The 16,457-nt window shown below is 41.9% G+C and overlaps 1 protein-coding gene across 1 annotated transcript in view; it reads right to left on the reverse strand.

Annotated features, from left to right (window-relative positions):
* The window catches only part of SRPX (sushi repeat containing protein, X-linked), a 91,803-nt gene that overhangs the window by 29,052 nt on the left and 46,294 nt on the right, over positions 1–16,457 (reverse strand). The window contains exons 2-4 of the mRNA XM_003799882.3: positions 15,074–15,133; positions 10,578–10,769; positions 8,856–9,032 (exon numbers count right to left, since the gene is read on the reverse strand). Coding sequence (XP_003799930.1) covers positions 8,856–9,032; positions 10,578–10,769; positions 15,074–15,133 — 429 coding nt within the window. The remainder of the gene's footprint in view (positions 1–8,855; positions 9,033–10,577; positions 10,770–15,073; positions 15,134–16,457) is intronic.

Genomic DNA, 16,457 nt, shown 5'->3' on the forward strand with positions numbered 1-16,457 from the left:
GTGAAGGCTATGTTAACCAGTTTGATGGAAGTGTTTCGGATTGTTTGTGAAAACCCCACACTGTACCCCAGAAGTGCATTAATGTACACAGTTACTATTCAATAAAAAAAAAAGAAAATAGAAACATAATTACTATTCCCCATAGAGTCAGGATGCCCACAGAGCCAGTTACTGTACGGAAGCCCTCAGTGAAAATCCTGGCCCCTGGTCTCTGCCTCATTCATTGGAGACATCTCACAAACTGTCACCCTTCTCTGTGCTCCACTTTCCTCTCTATATACAAAATACGAAAAACAAATATAGTGGATTATATCAACTGCTATTTATCTAAGCAGGTTCACTATTTTCCTGGGAATTCTTGACACTTCTAGCCAGATAGGTGGTAGAAATAAGGAACAGGTTTAAAAAGACAATATCTTGGCCAATAAGTAAAAATAAAATGCAAGGGAAGTAACTTTATGCCAGTTCCACACCCAGGCCCTTAAAGAGTCTGGCACCTTATGCTTTCACTATCTTGGAAGGTAGCTGCCATCTAAAGGAGTCTGCATAACTAGACAGGTTACATAGTGAGGATGAGAAATTATAAATTGAGAGGGAGAGAGGGAGGGGTGGGGTAGAGAGAGAGGCGGAGCAAGAAAGCAGATTAGAGACAACTTAGCAGCCAGTCACAGTAAGACAGGGGAAAGAGGACTCTTTCCACCTCTGGCTGGGGCATCCTGCCCAGAGACATTACTTTAGGGGCACAGTGAAACAGCAAGGGACTCTAGATGCCAACGAGGAGGTCAGAATTAGTGGAAGACTGACACTGAAGGCAAGTGCCTAAGTTTGGGCAGAGGCCGGCCAGCCCTCCAGCAGAGGGCTAGAAACAGGAAAGGCTTGTCATGCAGTTTTTTTGTTGGACTTGGGTGCTTGCTGGAGCTTCATTGAGAGGGCTAAATCAAGCAAGAGAACATAATAGCATCTGGCCGCTGGTGGCAGGGATTGAATCACTGGGTAGGGTGAAGCTTTCATGGGCTCAGCTACTAGTAGGGCACTGCCATTGTGAGATGGCCATCCAGGACAAATAGTCCACAGGGTCTTAGTGGTGGCTGGCTCTGACAGGCCTGCTGAATTCAGGCAGCCACCCTTAGGCTGAGTTGTTTGGCTTCCATTCCCCCAGGAAAGCTACTTTGTGGCCAAGAGACACTGTTTGGAAATTCAAGGTGCACCTCCTAAGGGTTAAGAGCTTCAGACTCTCAACCCTGTGGGGACTGAATGCTAGAGAAGGGACCAAGCCTTGAATGAGATCAAATAAATCAGGAAAATGTGTTTGGGTCACCTCTGCACTAGATAGTGGCTTTCAGCCCCATCTTATACAGCAGAATCAGCATGTGTGTTTGTGTCTTCTAAATCCACAGCACTACCTGGTGCCCAGGAAATGTATTGCATTATATACCATTTTTCTCTTTTTTTTTCTTTAATTTTTTAAATTATTTATTAAATCATAACTGTGTACAGGAAAAAACACATATAGCCTATACTAAGGCAATTCTTAGTAATAAAAACAAAACCAGAGGCATCACTCTATTAGACTTTAGGTTATAAGTCCACAGTGAGAAAAATAACATGGTATTGGTACAAAAAAAAAAAAAAAAGATACAGACATATGGAACCAAATAGAAAACTAAGAGATGAAACTAGTCTCTTATTGCCATCTGATCTTTGATAAACCAAACAAAAGCATACACTGAGGAAAAGAATCCCTATTCAATAAATGGTGGTGGGAGAACTGGATAACCACATGTAAAAGACTGAAACTGGACCTGCACCTTTCACCATTTCCAAAAATTGACTTATGATGGATAAAAAAATTAAATCTAAGATATGAAATGATAAAAATCCTAGAAGAAAGCAAGGGAAAAACTCTTAAGGATTTCAGTCTGGGGAAAATTTTTATGAATAAGACTTTAGTGGCAATTCTAACAACAACAAAAATAAACAAATAAGACTTAATTAAGCTGAAAAGCTTCTGCACAGCTAAGGACACAACAATTAAAGCAAATAGACAACCTTCAGAATGGGAAAAGATATTTGCATGTTATGAATCTGACAAAGGGTTGATAATTAGAATCTATAGAGAACTCAAATTAATCAACAAAAATTGAACAAACAATCCCATCTATCACTAGGCAAGAAACATAAACAGAACCTTCTTTGAGGAAGAGAAACAGATTGTTAACAAATATATGAAGAAATGTTCATTGTCCCTAATCATCAGAGAAATGCAAATCAAAACCACCCTGAGATATCACCTAACCCCATTTAAAATAGCCCACATCACAGTTCCCAAAGCTGCAGATGCTGGCATGGATGTGGAGAGAAGAGAATACTTTTACACTGTTGATGGGACTGCAAACTAATACAGCCACTTTGGAAAGAAGTATGGAGAATCCTGAAAGAATTCAAAATATACCTTCCACTTGATCCAGTACTCCCATTACTAGACATCTACCCAGAAGAAAAAAAAGTCATTTTATCACAAAGACTTTTGTACTAGATTGTTTATCACAGCTCAATTTATAATCACCAAGCTGTGGAAACAACCTAAATGCCCATTTACCCAGGAATGGATTAATAAACTGTGGTATATGTATACCATAGAACACTATTAAGCCATAAAAAGATGGAGACTTTCCATCTATTCTATTAACCCAGATGGAATTGAAGCACATTCGTCTTAGTAAAGTATCACAAGAATGGAAAAGCAATTATCCAGTGTACTCAATACTAATATGAAGCCAGTAGACAATTTAATACATGCCCACACAAGAGGAAAAAAACTCAATTCAATTCAAGCTCATGGGTAGGAGAAGGAATGAGCAGGGTGGGAGGAAGAGAGGAGGGGGATTGGTGTGCTCCCACTTAATGGGCACAATGTAAGGATATATAGCACACCTGGCATGGGACACAACTGTAACAGAGACTTTACCTAGCAAATGCAAATAGTAAAACGTAATTGTTTGTATCCTCACATTAATCTGAAATAAAATAATGAATGAGACTTAAATTATGCAAATAATGAATGATTGAATGAGACTCGGCCAGACCCTACCCAGTACAGCTTCCCCCTACTGAGGTACTAGATGTGTGAGTGAAGCCATATTGGACCCTCCAGCCCCAGTTCAGTCACCTCAGCCATTACTATGTATAGCAGAGGCAAGCCATCCCCAGGAATCCCTGCCCAAATTTCCAACCCAAAGCAATGACATTGTTGTTTGAACCCACTAAATTTTGTATGGTCTGTTGTACAGCAATAAATCACTGATACAAATATAAAATAATCTGAGGTCAGTGCTGGAGGAGGGAAAAGTTTGTTTCATAGGGGCATAGGAAGAGAGTGACTGTCAAAGGCAGAGGAAACCGGGCCATTGAAAACTTGCCCAATTGTTTGCTTCTTACAGCAAGAGTATAATCCCTGTAGATGGCTCTAGGAAGGGGTTGTGTTTCTTTGGCACCATCTAATATTTCTGACTTCTTTCCAAAAAGGACAAAAGGGTCAAAAAGAGAAACAATGAAATCCACAATTAAAAGTCCCCATGTTAGCCAGGCACAGTGGCATGAGCCTACAGTCTCAGGCACTTGGCAGACTGAGGTGTGGAGATCACTGGAATCCCGGAGTTTGAGACCAGCCTGGGCAAAATACCGAGACCTTGCCTCCAAAAGTCACTATCTTCACCAGAAAGAAGCCCAACTAAAAATTCATTGATGATACATTTATATTAGAGAGGCCCACTAAAAATTTACCTGTTCAGCTTGTACTAACATATCATGGAAGGTAAAAAGTAGATCAGTATCTCAATCAAGTTATTTTAAAGCTCAAACTAGCTTCCTGGAAAGTCTGCAGGGTACTATGCTATTTGTCAACCCAGGAAAAAGTTTGCATAATTTAAGATCATATGCAACAATGCATATGATGTTTGTATCACCAATTGAATAATTCAGTGCAGCCTAGCCAATGTTCTTATGGTAAACTAGCTCTCAGACGGTTGGGAAGCAAGAAAAGTATGCCATCCATTTGCATATCTTAAGTCTCAGAAATGTTTTATTCTAAAATTTCTTTCTGTTAATAAATCTCCATCTTTTCTACTCTGTAGAAAATATAAAATAAAAAGAAAACAACGGCAAAAACCAACCTGGATTGTGCATTGTCCTTTGTTAAAGCAATTAAATAGGTATTCTATGCATGTTAAAAGATATTGTCCATGCTCTTAAAATTATCTTTAATTTTTTTTTGTCAGTTTCTGCTTCAGCCTGGGAAGAACTGTTGGTCTAAAGGGAAGATCATGTGTCTACTCGAAATCTGGACTTGTTGCAATTCCAACTATCCATTGTTCTATCTAAATGCCAATGTAACCAAAAATAACTAAAAATGGAAATAAAGAAAAAATATTCCCCTAAAACAATAGTGGTTACATTCTAAGTGGTTTTCTTTTTTATATCAGTGGAGGTTGTGGCTCTTTAAATACTTTACCATCCTGCCATTTGGAGTATGTTTTTTTCTCCTACATTGACTTATTTTTATCTAGAACTGTTTCTAAAATAACCATGAATTTGAGTCGACTGCCAGAGCATGGTCTGCATAACAGAATTAATTTGAACTCATAATACTTTCAAATTAGCCAGACCACAGAACTGACCACCACAGAGCCACCCCAGACTTTTTTCTTCTCTCTTGGTTTGGAAAAGAACTGGGGCAACTTTCTCAGCACTCAGCACAGCTCTGGCCAAGATGCACTGTTCAAGGTTATGTGGAAATCTGGGAACTACTCAGGCACCATGTGTCAGCTCCTAAAATAGTCTGAGGCTCTGAAACAGCAAAAAGCCCCCCATCCCTGCCAACATAAAAACAAATTTACTAAACTAATTTGATACATTTAAAGCCAAAAGAGTAAATGATACCCTAGGAGCAAATTTTACTTCGGACAAACTCCAGTTTAACTGTCACCAAAATCAAAGAAAGAATTGTTTGCTTGCTTTGTGTACTTCTCTCTCTCTCATTTTCTTTTTCTGGAAGCTCTAAACTCTCTTGCTCACTGTACCCCTCTTTCCCACTACCACCTAATTGCTTGCACATTGTCTCTTTCCCTAAATATGCCTGAACCCCATCTAGGCAAATAGTAAGAGAAATCCCCTGAGATTGGGGTTCATTCTCTCTCCCTCTGGGAAGGTTCCAGGCCCATCTGGTCTAGCTGAAGACAAGCTTCTTGCTATTTGTGAAAAATCAGCAGTTTCTTTCCATTGTTTTATGCAATCTGAAAATCTGAACAGTATGATCCCTAGAGGCTCTGCCAAAACTTTCTTAGCAGAAAGATTTTTCAGCTTTTCCTTTCCTCCCACCATTATTTCTGCCCTTCTGATATGAAGGAGTATAGATTCTTTTTTTTATTATTTGTTTTGAAGAGCTAGCTTACACATACCAAAAACAGGGGAGATACCGAAAGCAACATCTGCTAAGTGCCCTTCTAACCTGAACATCTGGCTTTACACCATGTCATTCAAGAGGAGCATGTCCAGAGTTCACAACCTCAGCCCCATTCTGCCTGCTCCAGTTGACCAAGACTGCTCTGTAGTCCTCTTTTCAACAAGCACTGCAAGATTTGGAAGGAGAAGTCAAAAACCCCTGACAACATGCTGCTGTGCCAAATACCCTGTTGGTAGTCAGTTTTTCTATCTCTCCTTTATTGCCAGGAGTAAAGTCTAAAATTATATTTCTGCAGGTTCTTTTGCCAGATGGGTGCCAGGTAGATCTGCCAATGGGAGGTACTCTCAAGAAATGTGAAGGCAAGAAGGAGATAGAAGCCATTATGCTTCTGGTAGCAGCTTCAATCTGAGTTTTCTGGCCTCCTGATTTCTGTCTCACTGTGTCAATTATAGAAATTTCAGCATTCATAAGCTTTTGGGTAACACTACCATCCCACTTTTGCTCCTCCAGTCCTGGGTTGGTAGTGGTTTCTTGTTGTAACTAATCTGTGAAAACAGCATTTTTCCTTTTTTCTATCTCCAGTTCTTCTGTATTTTTGTGACTAATTTATTCTATTAAATTCCCCTGTTTGAAATACCTTGAGTGGTTTCTGTTTTACTGACCAATGCTCACCTAAATACTAGAAGAGTGGACCAGAATGAATCAGTTATCTGATTATTTATTCAGACCTATTGCTCTTGTCAAATGGATACAAGGTATGGTCCAGGCCATGACTCTGATATAGAAGAATTTTGATCACATTTTCAGCTCAGTCCCTTTTTCTATAGTTTATTTACCACGTAACTTCAGATTGAAAATGGCTGATACTTCCAGGAAAGACAATAGACCAGTGATTCTCAACCTTCCTAATGCCGCAGCTCTTTAATACAGTTCCTATGGGTCACAGCCCACAGGTTGAGAACTGCTGCAATAGACCAAGAGGCCATCATGAAGATACCCCTGGGTATAGCCCAGAGGAGTTGTCTCATGTCAGTCCCCAGCAGTTAGCATCAGATTTTAGTCTTACTCCTGAAGTAACCACCCAAGATACTGAGTGGTCAGAAAGGAGTCCTGGAGGTAAGGCACATTAGCAGACTGAGCTAAATGGTTCTTTGGAGGATGGGCAGATCAAAGCAGGACAAGATCCAGTCTATGGCCAGCTGCCCTAGCACCTTAGTACCAGAGCCATGCTCAGATTCAGGAAGTTTAGGCCTGAGAACCTAGAGTCTTAGATCCAGGCTTTTTATGCGACCTTGAGGAAATCAGGTGACTTCTCAGGCCTCATATGTAAAATGGGGAATTGGATTAGAATCTTCTCTAAGGGAAGATCCTGGCAGCTCTGACATTTTATCAGTAAGTGATCCCCTGTGGTAGTAGTTCTCAACCACTTGGAGGAGGTTCTAAATGTACCAGTGCCTGGGAGACTCAGATTCTAATGGCAGCCAGTGTTGAAAACCATGGCCCTAGAGCAGTACTACTCAATTTTTAATTCCAATCCCCTGGAGAGCTTCTTAAAATGTGGATTTTGATTTTCCAGATCTGGATTGGGCCCCAGGATTCTCCATGTCTAACAAGCTCGTTTCTGATGCTGAGGCTTCTGGTTCATGGGCAATATTTTCAGTACAAAGGTACTTTCTAAATTTGACTTTCTAAGGCAGGTTCTCCAGGAATACAGATCACTAATCCCCACCCCAGAATTTCTAATCATGTAGGTCTGGGGTGGGTCTGGGAATTTCCATTTCTAACAAGTTCTCAGGTGATGCTGCTGGTCTAGAGAACACACTTGGAAAACCTTTGAACACACTTTGATGTTGGACAATAACCCTGGATCTGAGCTCCACATGACAACTGAATCAGAATCTCTAGGGTAGGGCCCAGGCATGGTTAAAGCCTAAATGATACCCAGGTGATTCTAATCATCAGCCAAGGTGAGAATCCACTGCCCCAGACCCGGAATTCTCAGTAGGGAATGATTTTTCTCATCTCTCTTCCAAAGTCATTTAAAAACATCTGGGGACAGTTTTAGTTGTCATACCTTGATAGGGGCAGTGTCATTGGCACCTAGTGGGTAAAATCCAAGAAGGCTGCTAAATATCCTACAGCTACAAAGAACAGAACTCTCCAACAATTATTTGGCCTCCATGGTGCCAAGGTTCAGGAACCTTGCCCTAACTTGGCCCATGGGGGTGTCCAACCTGAGGCTGTGGGCAGGCCACATGCTGATTTATGAGGATATTTTTTTTCTTATTGCTGATGTTGAATACATGAAAAGTATGTATGGACCTTTCTTTCTTTCTTTTTTTTCTTGCTAATCAGCTTCCATTAATGTTTATTTATTTAATGTGTGGTCCAAGACAACTCTTCATCTTCCAACATGTGGCAGAGGGGGAAAAAGAAGGTTGAACACTCCTGGTAGAGCATGGTCTAGCAGAATGCCAGCCCCCCCCCGGCCCCCCGTCCAGACCTGCTGAATTAGAATCTGCATTTTTACCAAGGTTTCCAGAGGGTTCCTATGCACAGTAAAGTTAGAGAAGCAGCCCTTAGGTCAGTGGCTCTCAGAGCACCTCAGATTCCTTGGCTGGCTCATGAAAGCACAAATCCCAGGGGCCCTACCCTGAGTTTCTGACTCAGCAGGTGTGGAGGAGGGATGAAAATTTGCATTTCTAAGCAGTTCCCAGGGGATGCTGCTGCCCCTACTCTTCCCAAGACCACACCATGAGAACTACTCCCTGCTCAAAAAACCCAGAGTAAGGGAAAATATCCAAATCCCTTCCAGCTAAGCAAACTGAGTGCTCGCTGGCCACTAGAGTTGGTGACAAAGGAACTGTCACACATGGTTCCCAGGGCTGTTTCGTAGTGTCCTCCTTGACACATAGATGCTCTCTGCAGGACTACTGCTGCAAGTGTCAATAACTCTGCTCAATATCACAGGACAGACCCCTGAACTAAATCAGCAGGAGTGTGCCACACATCTGCTAGGCTCTAGCTGCCTCAGCAGCAAACCAAGAAAGAGACAAAAGTCAGATGGAAGCCATTGTCTAAGAAAAGTCTGCTGTAGGATAAAGACGGAGGTTAGGTCTAGTGCTGAGCCAGAGAACCAGTGATGAAAGGAGCTACTGTAAGCAAAGCTGGTGTTTCACACACACAGAATATTAATGCTCCCATTAAAGTCCACTGATTGTGCTCCTCTCAAAGCATGTGTCCCCTGAGGGTAGTGGCATTTCTTTCTTTCTTTCTTTCTTTTTTTTTCCGCAGTTTTTGGCCAGGGCTGGGTTTGAACCCACCACATCTGGCATATGGAACCGGCACCCTACTCCTTGAGCCACAGGCACCACCTGGTAGTGGCATTTCTTACCCACACAGGAGGCTGGTCTGCCACTCCAGGCCTTGTTGTCCATACACATGACTGTCCGCTCCCCTTTCAGTGTGTATCCTGGAGAACAATAGTACTCACACCGGGAGTTGAAGTAGGCACCATCTACACACTTGAACCCTCCATTTGCGGGCATGGAAAGGGTAGGACATCGCTTTTCTGAAAAAGGAAAAATCAGATAGTCAGCATCTCTAGTTTTTGCCTGTAGAGTTTCAGAGCCCAGAAACTCTGAAGCATAGAGGGAAAAGTTAATGTAAATACAGGAAAGAATAAGTGGCTGTATGCCACACAGAACAGACACCAAGTTTCACATCAGACTGGCTTGGGTTGGCATCTGTCTTAGGTTTGGTTCCTTAGAAGCAAACCATGAAATACAGATTTTTACTTTTTTTGCAAATGATTTAGTGAAGAGTTGTCTTGGGCCACACATTGAATAAACAAATACTAATGGAAACTGATTAGCCAAAAAAAAAAAAAAAAAGTCCGTGCAAGTGATTTAGTAAGACAGTGTTCTCAGGGAGAGCAGTGAGTGGGTAGAGGACGCTGGATAGGTAAGGGGAGGAAGCCAAGCACGGTGAGGTCCTAGGCAAAGTCAGCCTCAGACTGATCCTGCAGAGGACCTCTGGAGTGACAGCTTTGGTCTGTCCTGCCAGGCCCCCAGGCAAAGAAGCTGGGCTTTTGTAATTATTTACCCAGTCAGTCACTAGGCTGCTACCCATGGGAGATGCCTTATAAGGTTGGAGAGAGCCGGCAAGCACAGTCCTCCAAGAGAGCAAAGTTTCTTCTTCATCCACAGAAGGTTTAAGGTGCAAGTCTTTGAAAGAGTAGAGTACTTAGAAGCTGGAGGGGGAAGATCCATGGAACTGGAGAAGAGGCACCCAAAAGATCTGGGTGAAACATGGTCAAGTGTCCATTATAGTCACCCAGTTGCATAGTCTGCATAGTCTGGGTCACATGGCTGCAACCCTGATGCCTCAGTTTCTCCAACATGAAAGTTAAAATAATGCCACCCCTATTTATAGTGTTGCAAAATTGAATGTATGTGAACTGCTCAGCAAACAATAGGTGCTTAAAAAATGGTTGCTGTTTTGAACAACAAAAAGCATCTAAAATGTGCTTCAATGAGGCTGTAGCACTTGCAGTTTTCTAAATGAGATATGAGTTGTCATGAAGCTAAAAGTCAGCTCCTGAAATGTAGAATCTTCTCCTCTGAGGCACACTTCCTTTCATGAATAAGCATCGCTTCTTCAGCAACTCTTGCCTGCTTCCTGCCTCTCTAAGCCCTATTCCTAGGCGAAGAACACTCCTTTAACCTGCTCCCATAAGTCCCTGACCTGGTACCACTTTTGTAACTTATGTCCAGGTTTACACCTCTGCCCTGCTGTCTCTGGTGTGGCTCTGCAAGGCCCTTCATGGCAGAGCCCACGTGTGTCTTATTTGTTTCTTAAACCCCAATACCTTTTTAGGACTTAGCACTTACTGAACCCATCTGCTGAACAATTCTCTTCTCTCTCCTCTTCCCAAACATCTGATCATGCCCTTCACCCTGAACAGAGCCATCTCACGTCTACCGTATCTCAGAAAACCTACTGGCCTCTGCTCATTAGTTTTCTCATCTACAGTCAGTGAAAAGCCCAAATATCAGAGCAAAAGAACTTTGGTCATCAGTGTCCCTAAGGACCCCACACAGAGCTGGCTACTCACGTTTACAGATGACCTTGTCAGACCACCGTTTGTTTGACTGGCAGATCAGCTGTGAAGAGCCATGCAGCTCGTAGCCCTTCCGGCAGCGAATGTCACACCTTGTTCCCAGAGCCGTTTTGTAGTAGCCTCCTTGAGGGGCCCTGCAGTACACATCCCCATACTTCACTTTGATGGGGGAGCACCATGGAGTATCTGTAGGTAGCAGAAACAAAACGAGGAGACAGACAGGAAATGCATCCCTTCATGCTCACCATCCCAGGTTGGCTGCATTCCAAATTTTGGACCTCCAAATAGGGCCCCATGTTTTCTTAGTTGTCTCTTCTGGGTATGGACATTATGATCAAAAGACCAGGTATCAGACATATCTGAATATGAATCCAAATCCGAGTTCCTCCATAACTAGCTGTGTGACCTTGGATAAGTTACCTAACCTCTCTGAGTCAATACCTAAACCCATGCCATAGGTCTGTTATGAAGACTAAATAAAAAATACATATCCAGCATCCAGCACAGTGCCTAGCACACAGTATATGTTCAATAAATGCTTGGGTTTTTTTTTTCAGTATTTCCCATAACTAGATACATAAATCTTTTGAGGACAATCAATATCATTGTGAATCCTAACCCCTGCCATCAGACATCCATCAATGGGGGGGATCAATAATTTTTTAATTTAGGTTTCTTTTGAGCTGTATACATATTTTCTGTAAAAATTAATAATAATTTCATTAATTAATTAAAATGAAACTACATACAATTTCCAGGTTTTTGCACAGGGTATCATTTTAGCTTAAAGTCACAGAACAATTGCTCCCTATAGGGAAGCAGCCCCCTTTCAGATGTCCCCAGTTGTGCCCCATTTAAGTAACAGAGTGACACCTGACACCCTCCCCAGATGGCAAAGTTTCAGGTGTTTGATTTTGGCCTCATAGTTGCCCAGAGCACAGCTAGGATGATACTAATAAATCAGAACTTCCTCCCCCGCTTCCGTGCCTTTGGAAAGTGCTCTTTGAAATCCATAACATACAAGGGCAACACAGACTCCTCAGAGGGGAAGTTCCCACAGTGGCCACTGCACCAATTTCCCACAATCGGGGGGGGGGGGGACCAATGATGACCTCCTTCAAACCTGCGCGGCTTGTTATGAACAGAAGCCACTTCCCCACAGCTGCCTGGCACTTCACTCCACCCCAGCACCTCCCTTGTCAGTGAGTGGGGCAAGTGCGCCACCATGTGGCCCAGAAGGAGAACACATCCTGTTTTACTTCGCCTTGACTTTTCTGAGGATCTGTGTGTGACGGCTTCATAGCGCTGAAAATCAGCGGTGCTGTCTGGGTCTTGCACATAGACTGCTGTTTTACTTTTGTGCTTTCTCATTGCCTTTGGCTAATACGCTCATCCTATAATTTTTGGAAGACAGCTACAAGTGTACAAGTGCATCCTAAACTCAGGACTCAAGCAATATTCCTTGGACTTTGGTATCCTGAGGGTTTAACCTGGAGCTGATGACATGCAGCAGGAGTCTTTTGCCTACAGACAAAAGTTTTCTTCCTCTAAGGGTTAATAGATATAATCTGTATGGACTACATATATCTGTGATATATAGCAGTCACCCCTTATCAGCCCTTAGGAGATATGTTCCAAGATCCCAGAGCCTGAAACAGCCGGTAGTACTAAACCCTATAACATGCTCTGTTTGTCCTATATGAACATACCTGTGATGAAGTTTAATTATAAGTTATGCATGCTAATAGACTAACAATGACTAATTATAAAATAGAATAATTATAACAATAAACTGTAATAAAAGTTATGTGAATATTTCTCTCTCTCCTCCCACCCCATTTCTCTCAAAATATCTTACCATTTTCAGATCATGGTTGACTGCAGGTAACTGACACCACAGAAAGTGAAACCTTGGGTAAGAAGGGACTTCCGGATGTGTATATGACCTGCATATGCATATGTCATAAATTTGCATATTGCAATGCAACATGCAATTTGACTTTCCCCCCCTATTCTGAGTCTTCCAATTCTCCTAGCTAGGCCAGCCACACAAAGAAAAGCTGTGCTGTTGTCAACATGTGCAAAAAATGTTGTTTCCATTATATTTGCAAAAGGGATTTCTTTTGGATTACTTTCCAAAACAAATCTTTGGACACTATTTTCACAGTTCAACAGCTCTGCAGTGATAGTAATTAAAATGTCAGTGAGTGACTTGAATTTAAAGTGCATGCAAGCACCGTGAGTGAAAGTGAATTAACAAAACGTTTACCACATAGGTTTAGAAAAAGGCAGTTCTTGTGCTGCTTCAGTTAAGACAGAGTTTCCTGAGGACAAATCTAAATCAATTATTCCAGGAAGCTTTTTCATCCTTCTGGGCCGACACAGCAAGGGTTCCAGTTAACTGGAGTTCCTGGGGTAGGCAGCATTGCCTAGGAGACAAATGAGAAGCCACTAGGAGCTCTGGGTGGGGGCCAGAACACCTGTTCAGAACCAAATGTTACAAACGGTAGCTATGTGACTCTGGGCAGGTCATCGGCTCTCTATAATTCTTGGTTCCTTCATCTGTAAACAGGGATAATACTGACATATCTCTTCATACCTTCCTCTTCCCTCAACTAGTATAAATATGAAGGTGTCTGTGAAGTTCATGTGCCATTTAAAATAGCCCACTGTACCTCTGTATGTTAGTATTCCAAGTTAAAGAAACAAAAGCAACACTGACTCCATACTGGGGACACCATAAATGCCGGCTAAATTTCAATCTCTTTCTTTTTTTACTTAAATTGAATTCAAAACCACTTACTGAGTGTATACTCTGTGCTGGGCACTTTGCGGGAGCCTGAGGGTTCAAAGCTAAACCCTCAGTTAATAATGGTTTGCCTCTAACTTTTAGACTTTTTTTTTTTTTTTTTTTTTTTGGCCAGGACTGGTTTTGAACCCTCCACCTCTGGCATATGGGGCTGGCGCCCTACTCCTTTGAGCCATGGGCGCCGCCCTTGCCTCTAACTTTTAAAACTAAAAACATAAAAAATGTTATATAAATGTAAGGCGTACAATGGTATGCTTTTATATATGCACACATAGTAAACTGATCACTCCAGGCAAGTCATTTAACTTGCAATCTTGACATTTTCCTATGGAGGATTTGTTTTTAAACACTAAGGGGAAGTTCTAGGGCAGGCACATATTATGGCCATCTAGTCTACCTGCCACACTTACAATGCTGTAAAGAGAAGATAGACACTAGGAAAAAATGACCACTGGGCACTAGGCAGCCCTTACTGTAAATGTGAACAATCACCTGTGTGCGCATGTGTTTTAGGAAGATTTTTTTTCAACAAGGGACCAAAAGGAAAAAAGAGATACTTTTAAAATTCTTTAATTAGCTAAGAAGTTTTATGAACCAGAACATCTCCTTACCCAACCCGCCTGATTAACATGTTTGTGCTTTGCTTGACTGGATAATTCCTGAGGCTATGAAGATAGAAACTATGGGAATTTGCATTCAGAAGTCACAAACAAATTTTGTATATGGCAAGAAACACACCTGAATGTAGGTCCCAGGCACCAGGCATCATATTAGAATGATTGTTCATTTGCATGAGAAACGAATGAAGGACAGTCGCTAGCCTACAGCTCAGACACATCACAGCAGAGCGGGGCAGTGTCATCTTGCCCAAGTTTGGACAAATTTTCTGGGCAAAATGCTACAATGGTACAATTGTTAACCAATTTTTCTTCAAATTATTCCTCCACTGCAAGAGGAACCAGATTCAGAGAGAAAGCATCTAATTTTACCTTTATCTAATTTTACCTAATTTTCCCCAGGGCTCCCTAAGCTTCAGAGACATGCTTCACCAGTAGAAATATTTGTGGGCATACTTACCTGAGCCTGCATAGAATATTCTTGATTATGTGTTTTATACCTGCTGTGGAGTAGATGGCTGTGTGTAGAGATGGAGTTCTTTATCATTAAGTTTCATTTGAGCAACACACTTTAACTTATCATTTCGGGAGCCATGCTGGGCTCAGAAAGAGCGTGATGAAATGAGCTTATGAAAATCAAGTTTTCTCATTCCCCATTCATCTCACATTAGCAGTGCACATTAGCAGCACTGGTCCAGATTTGTCCTTTACTCTGGACAATTCTGGCTGTAATGTATGAATCAGGCAGAACTCACAGCTTGATTTTCACTTTCATCAGCTAGAGCTTGCCTTTGCAGAAGTGAGGACAGCAAAGAAACTTATGAGAATAAAATGACCATTGGAATGCTGAAGGACAGCATTTCAGAGATTTCCAAACACTTTTGGTTTCCTTTTTTTAAGAATGGAAGTAAATGTATATTTACTTTTAAATATAGGTGTTTTTTTTTTCAGACAGTTATTAGAACTTAAATGCATTGTCTGGTCACTTTATTACAGTCTGTTCCGCAGGGCAAAAAAGAAAGTTCTCCTGGCATCAGCAGGTCCTCAATTAGCAAAGCAATCACCTTTATATCTAGGGTGTGAATACCCGACTTCATCGTCTTCTAGTGGTGAGTCTCCCGATCCTACAATAAAAAAGAACAGAAACTGCAGCAAGAAAAGCCACATGGTATGGACGCATATTTCAAAGCATTGCTTTGGCATAGTCCATGCAAGAGGTGCTATTAGAACGCAGAGCCAAGAGCAAAAGCTTCTATGGCCATTCGTGAAGGAACAGGGGACCTCTCAGAGTGAACCTGGCTAGGCTGATACTGCCACAGTCAATCAAAATGAGCCTCAAACTGTTTTGGAATCAGCACATGCCAACTGAAATTCTGGAATAGGGAAAGAAAAAGAGTCGACTTCACTCTGAGAAGATGCCAATGTATATGAATCTCATGCTAGGGGAGATGCAATAAAACATGTGCATCAGACACAGCCCAGTTTTTCCAGCAGTCCAAGAAAACCCAGTAGAATGGGTGTTCATAGAACCTGAATACCAGTCCATCTGGAAAGTGAATTTGGGTGGAGGATAACGAGATAAATCAAATGTCTTATCTTAATGACAAAAGAGATACAAAGCCACTTTGGTATACAGTATTTGTAGGAAATGAGGACTAAAATCGATAATGTGGATACTTATTTACCACCAAGACATGGCTAAAATCAAATTTGTTAATGACCACAGCCTCAGATTATTTTAATTTAACTCATTTGGAATTTGGAGCTGTATTGTTTTTAGACTATTAAATATTGAATTCCAGTGAGCAGTGAATCCTTAACCCTTGAAGTGGTAGCAGGTCCCAGACTTCAAAACAGTAATCTTAAATTCAGAGAACTTCCTCCCAGACTCCATAGTCTAGTCACAGACCCTTGAGTTAGCACTATGTTGGTCACACATTTAGCTACAGTGACCTGAAACCATAACAGACAAGGACACTCCACTGTAAAGTCATTCGAATCCTCATGCAAAATGAGCTAATGAGTAGTGGTCCCTGTTCCACTTGTATTCTGAATGAGAGATGTAGAGTGTGGAAATTGAAAGTGGGGAGGTGATGACAGCCAGACCATGTCCCTTTGACAAAGATCCCCCAACTAGAGAAGCTCAGTTCTGTGTTCTGCATTTTTGTAGATTTCCTCACCTTGTCTCTGGCCACCCAGACCTGTGTAAAATTATAAACTATTCAGTATTTCATATCAAAAAGTGAACTTGGCTCGGCGCCTATAGCTCAACTGGCTAAGGCGCCAGCCACGCACACCTAAGGTGGCGGGTTAGAATCCCCAGCCCGGACCCGCCAAACAACAATGACGGCTGCAACCAAAAAAATAGCCGGGCGTTGTGGCGGGCGCCTGTGGTCCCAGCTACTTGGGAGGCGGAGGCAGGAGACTCGCTTGAGCCCAGGAGTTGGA

This window comes from Otolemur garnettii, unplaced genomic scaffold (assembly GCF_000181295.1).
Source record: "Otolemur garnettii isolate 467f Iridium unplaced genomic scaffold, OtoGar3 scaffold00158, whole genome shotgun sequence".
In the NCBI taxonomy this organism is placed as follows: Eukaryota; Metazoa; Chordata; class Mammalia; order Primates; family Galagidae; genus Otolemur; species Otolemur garnettii.